This window comes from Haemaphysalis longicornis, unplaced genomic scaffold (assembly GCF_048455015.1).
Source record: "Haemaphysalis longicornis isolate Haplotype H1 unplaced genomic scaffold, Haemaphysalis longicornis Haplotype H1 scaffold_9, whole genome shotgun sequence".
Classification (NCBI taxonomy): Eukaryota; Metazoa; Arthropoda; class Arachnida; order Ixodida; family Ixodidae; genus Haemaphysalis; species Haemaphysalis longicornis.
This window is the reverse complement of record NW_027526460.1, coordinates 34,946,271-34,958,791: the sequence shown is the minus strand read 5'-3', so window position 1 is coordinate 34,958,791 and position 12,521 is coordinate 34,946,271. Positions and strand designations below refer to the sequence as shown.

Below are 12,521 nucleotides of genomic sequence, written 5' to 3'. Positions count from 1 at the left end.
CCAAGACTCCATCCGAAGAAAGTGGGGTAGGGGTTACTGCAGGAGGCTTAATACAGTTGTTCTCTATCTCTCTTACTCACCAGCCTGTTTGCAACACGGGAAAGAGGAGATTTGAATCAAAGCCAAAGTATACCGACTAGGGATGCCTTCCACGGGGCGAAGCAAATAACAGCCTCTGCTCGACAAAAATTTATTCTCTCACTCTCTCTATCCGTCCGTCCGTCCGTCCGTCCGTCCGTGTCTGTCTGTCTGTCTGTCTGTCTGTCTGTCTGTCTGTCTGTCTGTCTGTCTGTCTGTCTGTCTGTCTGTCTGTCTGTCTGTCTGTCCGTCCGTCCGTCCGTCCGTCCGTCCATCCATCCATCCATCCATCCATCTATCTATCTATCTATCTATCTATCTATCTATCTATCTATCTATCTATCTATCTATCTATCTATCTATCTATCTATCTATCTATCTATCTATCTATCTATCTATCTATCTATCAGATCAAGTGTTATTTTCGTTTATTGTCGTATTGAAAATACAGTGTGTAAAAATACATATACAGAAACCTTTAAAGAACTTTTTATAGAAAACAAAGTAATGATGCGCGGTCCCGTTTACTGACATTACTCTTCCTTTTTACTCCACGACTCCTAAAATTGCCTGCATCTATTAAAGGTTTCCTTTTACTCTACTGGCAAAAATTACAGCGGAAAAGTCCCCGAAGAAAAGAAAATTCCCCTCACGGAACATCACAGAGTCATGTTCTATGATAAAAATATATGCATGGAAAAATTCCGAATGCTGGCGATAGGAAACTAGAGCCCATACCAAACATTGCTAGCTATGTTTATAGAGACACCGAATGACTTACTCTTCTGCAGTGCCTCCATGACCAAAACGTTGTTCCGGCGTGAAGGGCGTTGCGGCTTCAGTCCTGGGCCGTGGGTGCGTTTTTGCAACGGAGTAGCGAAAATGCGAGCGTGTTTACGTGCTCTATCTATACCGTTGAATGAGCCAGGTGGCACCGCATGTGCGCTGTCCTGAGACGTGGTGGTATAAAATGCCGTCGTACCGACATTTTTTTTAACGATTAGTGCACTGTTTGTGTGGATGCGATTGTCCGCTCAGGTGGGCTGAAAGTTTCATCCCGAGCTAAGCGCCTTCTGCTCCCTTCCCCTGTTCTGGCCGGATGAAGCATATTTCACGGTTACAAAGAAAAATCAACGAGTCATGAAACAACGTTAGCTGCAAGCTGTAGCAGCACGGGTTTGGAGCGCTACTCAACGTGGTTTCTGCGCGCAGCTTAGCCTTGCAACCTCCCTCTCTCCGCATTCCCATGTAACTTTACTCCCGCCTGGCCATGATGATTATGAATATGATGATGGCAGCAAATAGAGGCTTCCCCTCCTGATCAGGGTGATGGCATATGCCATTTCGCCTGTCTAACCCTTGCGCTACACGACCATTTAAAAGGCCTTCCGAAGACCTTCGAACGCATTGTCTATTGAAAGGGGAATCGTTGGACACACACGTAAGCACGTTGTCGACTGTTAATTGAAAGCATCCGTCTAGCACAAATAAAAGTTAATTTCCAAATGGTGGGTGTTTAACATGGGTGTTTAACGCTTGAGCTATGAGAGGCTTGCCGTAGTGGAGGGCTCCGGATTAATTTTGACCACCTGGGGATCTTTAATGTGCGCGACACACGGGCGCTTTGCTCTTGGCCTCCACTAGAGAAGCGGCCACCGCGGCCGGGAAACGAACCCGCGCCCTTGTCTTCAGAAGCACAACGCCTTAGCCACTGAGCCACCGCAGGGGGGGGGGGGGGTCACTCGTATAAGTTACTTATCTGCAACTGCTTATCTTTTTTAACTCCGACTCATACTTTGCTTTAGGGGAGGCCCTGACATGGCTCTCTCTCGATCGGTCCCTTCTCAGCCTTTTCTCTCTAATCGTCTTTACAGCGGGACTGTATATGGCTAGGTAGGGTACAGTCTAAATTTAGTGCCATCACACAAACTTCCGAGGTTCCACGTGTCTTTGAAGAGAGAGAGAGGAGTTTGAAAGGTGTCCGTCAATGCCAGCGCATAGCAGATAAAGTGAGGGAGCCGAAGAACGCAGCGAAGTGAGCGAAGAAACAGGCAGCGATATCCACCATCCTCGTCAACTCTTCTTTTACTCTGCGGCAGGAACGAGCAGCGGCGCATCGCGCAGGAGACAGACCAAAGACGTTCGAAAGCGTAAGTCAGAAGAGGATCGAGAAGCAAAATTGTCTCAAGCGGAAAGAACGCGAGGCACAAGCAAACCGTCTCATGCGTTCAATTGGAAATTGATACGTTCGCACTGAGAAACTTCAAGAAGTTCTTAGGTGTCCTCCCTGTCGGTGATTTCAATGTGGACGTGCCGGGACCCAAAGGATAGTGGTTTACGCGTTTCGCGTTGGAGACGTTTGACTTGCGATGCCCCTCCGATCCGGCCCAATCGACCAGGCAGCGGCGCACGTGCGTCGATTCGACGTCATCTATGACTACGTGTCCAGCTGCAACCGTGCCGATCAGTATGCATCTGTCGCGAAATTCATGTCCCTCTTTGACGGGTTTTCTTGCCGCCCGCCATTTTTGGGCCGATAGGAGTCGTACCGCGTAGCGAAGGAATGTTTTCGCCGCCATTGTCGCACCCGGTTCGGCTGGCCATGTGTTTCGGGGAGGGAGGTGGGCGAGAGTGCCGCGGCCTACGGAAGGCTGCGCCCCGCGAATTCTTGGAGGACGTGCGGCCCGTGGACTGTGTGCGTGGTGCAGCGCGGGGTTTGCGGAGAGAATGGGCTGAGAACTGGCGGTGGCCGGACGGACGGCCGGGACGCGGCGTCGGTCTTGAGGGCTGTGCTGGGGAGGCCGAGCGACGACGGCGGTGAACTCCGGGCCCCCGAAGAGTGCCTCAAGGAGGTGAAAGTACGCGGCCGAAGTTCGCCCAAATTGCGTCGCTGATGAGCGGCCCCCCACCACAGACGACCGACAGCCTCCGTCACCCCGGCGAGACCATCAGCCGGACCGCAGCTAAGATGTTCTCCCCTTCTCCACCCTTCTTCGGACTCTTTCTACTCGTCTTCTCTGTTGTATTTCTCTAAGTGGACGGCACGGGCTTCTTATCCGCCTCCTTCAGTGCACCACGCTGTATGTGTTCTTCGCGGGCCTTTGTTAGCAGTTGGGGGAACCCTCCAACCCCGTCTATTGTACACTCTACTATCCCCTTCAGTTACTGTCGCCTCCTTCTTGGGCTCGTAACGGCGAGGATTCCGAGTCAAGAGATCCAACGAGTCAAAAGATCCAAAGAGTCAAAAGGTCCAATATTGGATCTTTTGACGCGTTGAATCTTTTGACTCGTTGGATCTTTTGACTCACTGTGGACCTTTCGACCCGTTGGATCTTTTGACTCGGTGGATCTTTTGACTCGTATTGGACCTTTTGACGCGGCTAAGGCGAGTCAAAAGGTCCAACGAGTCAAGAGGTCCAACATTAGACATTCTTACTTCTATCTTTTGACGGGGCTAAGGCCAATCAAGTAATCTAGTCTCTTTATGAGCCTCACCTTGGCGTACTTTTGTTTGCTAAGGGCCAAGATTATAACTCCGTTGCCTCTTCGTTTTCCCTACAAGGAGCGTGTTCATTCGTTCTAAGCACCAATTTCCGAGCCATATATGGTAGTTTTTCTTTCAAGTATATGCATGTTGCTCTCATACAAAAATACGTTTGCGTCACGGGCATGGGAAATTATTTCAGTGTTTAAGCGAACTTTAACAATGCCATTAACCGGCTCCGGTCTTTTCAGTATAGGGCGTTTCGGTTTCGGGGCCTTTCGGTACACGGAGCTTTTGGTACAAAAACCAATTCAAGCGCGCGTTGTAGGCAGCAAGATGTGTGCGTCGTAGCAGTTGTAGACACAAAATCGTACTTATTTATTACTCGTGTTCTTGCTCATAATTCTGCGTTATTTTAACGTAGTGAAAAGGTCATGCGGCCTTCCCAAATGAAGCACTATTTATCTGCGGATTTGTTGCCGTAATAACTGTAGCTTTGAGATAATATTATTGTTACGTATATCGCTTTCTTTTTAGCGACTTATTATCACCATATCTTTGTTTAAAAATCAGTGACGCTAACAATTTTTTCCCACTTTCGAGTACCTGTGATAAAGCTGCGTAATTGATCGCCTTCGCTAGGGGATATATCGCTTTCTAACTCAATCACAAACAACTTGTAATTTTTTGGCATTTTGCATCCATGTGCTCTTCTGTTTGCTGGTAACACAACGCGCATAATGTCTTATTACGGATGCGTTACCAAGGGCACCTTCTCTACCTCACCGGACGTTTCTGTCTCGGCGTCACCCCCATTTCCAGGAAATCGGTGTGTTCAGTGTGTTTGTGGTTTGGAATGCCCAAAGGCATTGTTAATGCTTTCTGGAACATACATAGATTTAATTTGCAGAAAGAAGAGGTCATTTGTCATTTTCGGCGTTCTTCCTCAAAGCATACTGGCCATACTTTGGCCGTGGCTTTGTTCTTATCCGAGACCAATGTCAGCATCAGCTCCCCACCGCCTGTAGCTCTCTAGCTGCACAAAATGGAAAATGGAAGCGAAGCCACACAAGCAGGTGTTGGTACTACACTATCGAGAGTGTAAAAAAAGAGACACGTGGACTGCAACTAGCGGCTTCAGGTTATCATGACGTACTTCAACTCAGGTCACCTGGAAACCTAGTAACCAGCTTCCCAAAGGGTAGCAATGTAGCACTGCTATTCGAACTCTTGATTTTTCTGTGGATGTAATAATGAGCCATATAAGGGTCATTTATTTGACGGATATTGACTTTGATAGACGAGATGCAAGAACATTTGTCCGGAATATTTTCAGCAGCAATCATACAAGTCAGCGCAGCGTAGCCGAACATGAGCGACATGTGGTCGTGGCTCGTCGACATCGCTGAAGCTCACATTCTACACAAGCAATAACTACCAAAATATTCTAATGTAATAGTATCAAATGACACAGGAGCGAGAAACGAGAACCTGAGAAAATAATCAGAAATAAAAACAAGCTTGATGAATGGGGTTGTTCATAGCGTTCAAATTAGGCACGGCTTCATTCGGCGCGCCAAGTGCATATCTTCTACATTTAGAAGTGAAAGTTGAAGTATGGGAGCGAAAATAACACTAAAAATACAATAAAATGACGCAGTCTATAAATTGCACACCCTAGCCATGGCTCCGAAGGTTCTCATGATTCGTCGGACCTTCTGACGCGGTTTCGGAATTATTGGACCTTTTGACCCCTTGGATCTGCAGACTCGTTGGATCTTTTGACTCGCTTTGGACCTTTTGACTCATTGGATCTTCTGACTCTTTGGACCTTTTGACCCACATTGGACCTTTTGACCCGTTGGATCTTTTGACTCGGCTGTCACGTGATTATTGGATCTTTTGACTCTTTGGACCTTTTGACTCTTTGGATCTTTTGACCATAAGCGTAACGGCGAGTACCGTTTCATTCATTCTCATCAATGTGCTCAATGTCGGTCTTTTGGCAGCTCTGACCCCGGCGGGGTGTCAACTGCAGTGTGTTATTACGTTGTCAAACCTTCTGTCTGTCTGTCTTGAATTTCCTGTGAATGTGAAGAAAGTAAACGTCCTTTGTTTTGAAACTGTTATCGCGTGCCCCGTCTCGTGCCTCACGCCAGCGGCCAATCAGGCGTGGACCTATCCTCTATTCGTATCCAGGGGGGAGTTGTTTGTCGCTCCTCCCGTCCGAGACATCGGCCACTAAATTACTTCTCAATTCTGTGACAGCATCACAGCGACGGCAACGCCATTGTACTTAAACCTGTGCTACACGGCCGTTTCAAAGGCCTTCCGAAGGCCGACTATCCAAATTGTCTATCGAGTGCCTCATCGGAAATACACAGGGCGCACTTGTAAGCGAGCGTTTAACTGTAAGTTGAAAGTTTCCGTGTAGCGCAGACATTATTGACATGAGCACAAAGCTCCGCTGTTCATCCACCATCGCTATACGTTCGGGGAAATCATGAAGCACAAAGTATGCAACCTATTTTAGTCGACATTGTGCGTGACCAAACAAACCTTTTGTTTTAAGATACTTAAACCCAGAAATATTGGACTGTCTGTATGTCTGTCTGTCTGTCTGTCCGTCTGTCTGTCTGTAACTCGATTCAGACACCTCGCCAAAGTAAACTGCTTACTGCGCAATAGTCTTATATACTCACAGCCAAATGTAAACCTCTAAGCTTGGTTTATATGTTCATACTTGTCAACTTTGTTGTACAAGAACAAGACATTACGCAAATATAAGACAGGAAATTAGTACACAAGGGATATTTACAGTGTTCCTTTATTAAAAAATTCATGGATGCTTGGTTTTTCGATAAAAAATGATATTCTACTTCTACTGAAGAAAACCGCCGCCTCCTGGCGGCATATGAAAAATCACGCGGAAACAGCAACGAAAGGTTCCACTAGCTAAGATCCACGTTCTGCTTGGAACGCACGTGGAGCACGGCCACGCGGTTCTATAAACCTTGTAGTCGGCTGCCTTCATTCACGCGCGTCTCCGCCGTACTGCAGCGGTGGCATCGAGGAACCCTGCCTGTAGCAGTGGAACGCGGTAAATTCAAATCGCCTTGCGCAAATGTTTAGTGTGTTTACCTTCACTCTTAGGCAAAAAGGACTAAAAGTTCGTCCTTTCGGGGACTAACGGCCTCTGCCACAATCATTAGTCCCTTTGGGGACTAACTGCGAGGGGACGAACGGTTAGTCCCCCACCCGGATGGTCCGTTCCGATACTCCCCAAGGACGAACTGCGTAGAGAGCAAAAAAAGAAAAAACTCGAGCACCGGCAGGAATCGAACCCCTGACGCCCGGATATACACACAAGGAACCCGACGCGCTATCCGCTGGACCACGCCGCCGGGTGGTACAGCGGTAGATAATACTCCAGTGTATAGCATGTAGTTCTGTGCATAACGCAACAGATCCATTGCAACTGGTGCCCGAATTTCTATCTGTGCAAGCGAACGTGACCGCGTTTTGCGCCTTGCGCTTAGCGCTTTGCTAGGTTTGGGGACTATTGCTCAGTTCGATTCGAAGTAGAGCCTCACAACCATAGTTTTTTGGCAACGGCTGCTGCCACGCGTGACGTCATAATGACGTCATAACATTAATAATTGTCATTATTTTGTGTAGTGTAGTCCGAAATACACATAGTGTAGTCCGAAATACACATTTTTTTTATTTGCAGTACAAAATAACGCACCATTGAACTGCTAAAACTTTTCTATACAAACAATTTTTGTTCTTGCGGGAGCAGCCGGCGATGCTGCTGCTGCTGCCAGCTGCCGTATCGCGCACATGGAGTCGCGTATCCGAAAGCGTGACGAAGCTCCGATTTTCTCGGGCCGACAACGTAGATAAACCGGAGTTCATATTGTCAGAAGCACTATCTGAAAACGTGAGAAAGTTGCTTGTGATTATGTATTGCGTGGGGACCCAGCCAGCCTTTCCAGACCGCAGCAAAATAGCCGCTCTCGAGTAATGTTGACTAGAGTCACTAAATGTATATAGTGACACTAATGTTGACCTGTGACCGCTTGGTTATGCTTGGTGTACGCCGATGGTACCTGCGTACAGTTTCAGCGTACGTGAGACGACATCGCACAGCCGACTGGCCTCGTTCGAACAAGCTACGTTCCACACAAGAAAAGACACCGTCCGAGCGTAATTCTGTGAACCTTCCGACGCATGTCGGCGCGGCGGCATCTGCTATCAACAGTTTGCACCACGGCAAGTCCAGAATGCTTAAATGGGTGACCTGAAATCGCGGTGTGTGTTCTCGAAATGAAGACAACTTAGCAGCGCCAAAAGATAATCAGAATGTACAGTGCCGAGGACGAAGGGTAGTGGCGGCAACCGTTTTTTACTAGGCACATGTGCGCATTACAATTACAGACAATTGCGCCGAGAATAGGAAAGGTAATCTTTGGTGTCCCCACACATGTACCACGTACGTACCACTACAGTAGATCTCCTCTTCTGAAATATTAGCAAGGAAAACTCGAAAATCGGGAAGTTCTTATTTTCTAGTGGGCGAAATTGTAGCTTAAAATTTGTTTTACACCCACGATACGTTTTATGAGCAGAAAAGTCTTGTGAGCATGCGCCGCAAGGATCATAATTGCGTGATATTCAGCGCTTAAAAAGATTTCCTAGTAGAAACCAAATATTTCGTAGTAGGATACATGATTCTACAACAGTTTAGGACCTGCGACCTTCAAAAGGTAGACTAGCTAGACGCTTCATCTCATAGCCACTGCACTGGTATAACTTTCACGTCTCACTGTACCGTGGTGTACGCTATGTTGGCCAGACTTGACTGAGTCCCTCATGCAAAGGAAGTTAATTCAGGACACACAACCAGACGATAGGGTCAGAGAAGAGGCTGTAGAGACGGCAATAGGAAGGGTATACGCTTGGCCGGCCATCATGTCTAATACACCTACATGCACTCCAGCATATGAAAACCTATGGGTTCTGCACAGGCTCAATAAGCAACGTCAAAGAGGATCTTAAGATATGCCTAGAACGTGAAAGCATCTACGGATTGTTTGTGTAAACAGGTATAAGCAGCGAGCATGCTGCAAATGTAATTGATAGGCAAACGTCAAGGCTATCATGGGGCGAATTTAACAAAAAGAAATGGTGCAAAAGATCCCAATTTCAAACTACATTGATGTTATATGTGCATGCACTATAAACACAGTCATCAGTATGTTAACTGTACGTAAACACTCAAGTGATATGATCAAACGGAACTAGAGGCCCCACTGCAATCGCCCAGTTATGTTTCTTTGCAGTGGAATAGGTCGGTATCTGTTAGTCGCACAAACAAGATTCTCTGATGGCATGGAGAAATAGCTGGAAAGTGGCTATGGAGCTCCAGCTGCTTTACACATTTTCTGTAATACCAGTTATTTGTTTGAAGTTTGCAATAAAATTGATCTCATTTGTTAGTCTTTTTAATTAATGAACGAAACTTTTCATGGCCACAAAACGGTGGTCGATAAACAAATGCTCACTTTCTTTGGTGGCTTGTAACGATTCACTAGAATTTCACATGGCCAACCCAAGGAATCCATGGCTCGTACACTGCAGGGTAGTGCTAGTCTCCAAAAACATTTGCCAGGACGACTGGAAACTAGTGCGGCCCACAGGCTCCATAGGTGGAAACCAGTAGCCCACCCACAGTGCCATAAAACAGCTAATGAATGGAGTGAGTCTCTGCTAAATATTAAGCAGGTTCAAAGGGTAGGTTCGCATTGATAGATTTTGTGCCATCGTTCACTGTGCGTAGATTAACTATTTAACGGGCACAATAGTCATTTTTGTTATTTCGGACAGTTGAAGGGTTGCCTAAATGTTCTTTAACAAAACAAAAAGTGAAAGCTCTCAGGGATTTTAAAAACATTGTTTAGCCTCTCCAGCAATTGTCCCAGCCTGAAGGAACTCAGCTGATAGTTGGTGCCGACTGTCGTCCTTGCTTGCTAGCTCCCTGACCAAGCACATGAATGCAGTGACTAAGAAAGATGGTGACCAAAGTGAGAAGAGAAGGTGGATCCCATACAACAGCCCTTGATCATCTAAACACCAGAAAAAAGCGCCGATGACTCACAGGCCACGACTAGGGCGTTAAAATACCTTTTGACATACATTTACAGGGCATTTACAACCTTTTATCAAAAAAATCTTGATTACACACAGTCCCTCCATGGAAGGGGTTTGTTTCTGACAAGGTCGTTGAAATTTGTTATTAGTGACAACATAAACTCATCATTGGTCCCTTTCATTCAGCACACTTACGGGCTTCGTTTTAAAAACCCTGCTGTTTCTATTTCACATATAAATGAACTGCTTATGCAATATTCTCTTATTTACCTATGTTCGAAGGAAACTGTGTTATACCGTAAAATGTGATGTGCCGAGTGCATGCAGGTGTAACATTCTTCAATGGGACATGCAGAACATGAAGCTCAGTGCTGATAAACTTAAATCAGGGAAAATAAAGCTTCCCATGTTGCTTCTTTATTTTTGTAACTATTCTCTCTACCAAATACTTTGGTGGTAAACTCAACTAAGCTCACCTTTTCCCTAGGCCTTTATAATTGTTTTGCTCTGCAATTATACATTCTCAGCTGGAGCATGCCTGCTGAATTCAGGCCCCAACCACGCTTTACTATTTCTCAATTGCAGCTGTATGAAATGTTGCTCTTTAGGTTTTGCCAATGATTTCCAACAGGCCATTTAATTGGTGTCAGAACCATTTTATACCTTTAATTGCTATTTATAGCAAACAGTATTATATCATTTTTCATAACACATTTTGTTGTAACCACATTCAATGATTTTGTTACCCCGCCAGCCTGGTTCATAAATCTTTGCGTGAACATGCCCGTCTTGCAGCTAATCTGCATTAACAGACACCACACATTTTGGCTTTCCAGCGTAGCTTTGGTGTCCGCAAAAAGGAATCTTTTTCTTGGCTCCTCTGCAGCGCTTTGTAGAAAAAGATCACTTGCTGGTTTGGCTTTCCCGCAGGGCTCTAGTGTAGTGCAAGAAAGTATCGCGTGCTTATACCTTTTTTGTTGAGGTTTTAATGCTGTGCATCTTCCAGAAGAACCCTGGCATTTTGTTTAGAAATGGAACTTCACAGCACAAACAGTGCAGAGAAAGTAGAGCTACTCACTTTTTGCATAGACACGGAAGTTTGGCAGATCACTTGTCATTGACAAGCAAGTGTTTGATTTCTGGCTTAAGGTGCAACGCTGGGATAGTTTACTAGCTGGGTGGAAAAAACACAGCACTGATAAACGGTACTGAAGTACTAGGAAAGGTGCCGTGATCAACATGGTTCCCATGTGTTGGCAGCTTTTTGGTCCAGTGTTTTTCATGAATATTTGCCAGGGGGCCTTAACATGGCCTGCTTTTGTGTAACAAAAATGTCAACAGTGAAGCACTTATCAATGCTCACATGCTGCTCATTGATACCAGAGCAAAAGTACGTTCAGCAGTCATTTTATTGTTAAAGCCACCCATGATCCATACACCTTCCAGCTGTACTGCAACTTTCACAAACACCGACAGAAATTCACATCTACGCACGTGGCCTTGGCTCCAGTTCTTGCACAAGGAATTAAGAAGTACTCTTGGGAGTGGGCAATGTCACGCTCGACACCAACCATTACCCCAAAGTTGTACTTGATGAACTATTTTTTACGCCTGTTGGCTTAAAGGATTGTTTAAGTGCCCGTTTTGTGGAAGAAAAAGAACAGCTAATGGGCACACAACACACAACCCGTGAATGTGTTTTCTAGCAGCTGGCTTCTGACGAGACTTGCATCATTGTTGGGACATTTTATAAAGCCCCTTACCACTAAGTAAATTCACTTGAGCAATTTTCCAAAACAGTTTACACAGTGCGGAGTTAAAAAGCAATAGAATGTGAAACGTCCCCTCACAATTGGAAACTCTTCCTGTTCACTACCCCAAAGGCTTTGACAGTAGACGCTTAAGCACGCTTCACCAGTTGCGAATACAAGCATTAGTGTCAAGTTGAACTCCGCAGAGTGCTTGGGATGGGCATATAGATGTCACAGCCACTTGGAATTTGTGCAAAGACTGCAAGCCTCCGAGATAAGCTCTCATCATCATTAGCCCATCCTGCTGAGAGTGAATGAAAGTATTGTGCCTGGTTATGTTCATTTCCAACCAAGCCAAACACAAGAGTAAAGAAGGAACGAGCCTATCAAAATACATACTCAAAGCAGATGCAGGAGGAAGTTCTGTTGCCTAACCAGGTTAGAGGAGGCGAAAGGTACTGGAGCGAAGGAAAGGGAAATAAGAGCCAAGCAGTAATTTTAAGCCTTGCCTATCATTTCATTAAGACTTCCTAAGTTGAAAGCACAATGGTACTAAGCAACAAATCTGAGCATAGATGAACAATAACTGAATTGTCACTTGTTAACCTTATGCACACCAGACTTTTAAAGGACTATTAGCAGAAGTTCCAAACTTGGCTCACACGGCGATCTTATCGGCTGCACTTGTCCCATGCTTGCACAGTTGGAGCTTGAGCCTCCTTGCACAAGAAGCCAGCCAGTCAGCGAATGGTTTCAGTGGTATCTTGAATAGATATATCTTTGGACGGGCAGTTGGGCTCCACCCACGGAAGTGCAACTGCGCTCCCTGCACGGATTCTGCAGCGCTACGTGCACAGATCGTTTCTGTGGAATAGTCAGGATACATTTCTCGGCGACAGTACTACTGCCCCGGGGGAAAAATTGCAGAAGCTACATGCGAGATCGGATTGCGTTCGATGATGCCGTGCGCTACCTGACGACACTCGATTCGTGCACACGCTGACACTACGTCGCTCGCTACGGCGCGACGCGATGGAAAATACTGATCCCTACGT

General features: G+C 46.0%; 1 protein-coding gene across 1 annotated transcript in view; it reads right to left on the bottom strand.

Moving 5' to 3' along the window:
* LOC144152655 (vitamin D 25-hydroxylase-like) overlaps positions 1 to 984 on the bottom strand; it is a 51,836-nt gene extending 50,852 nt beyond the window's left edge. Inside the window, exon 1 of the mRNA XM_077684022.1 lies at positions 860 to 984. Within this exon, the coding sequence (XP_077540148.1) occupies positions 860 to 878 (19 nt within the window). The 5' untranslated portion in view covers positions 879 to 984. The remainder of the gene's footprint in view (positions 1 to 859) is intronic.
* Positions 985 to 12,521: the final 11,537 nt, after the last annotated feature.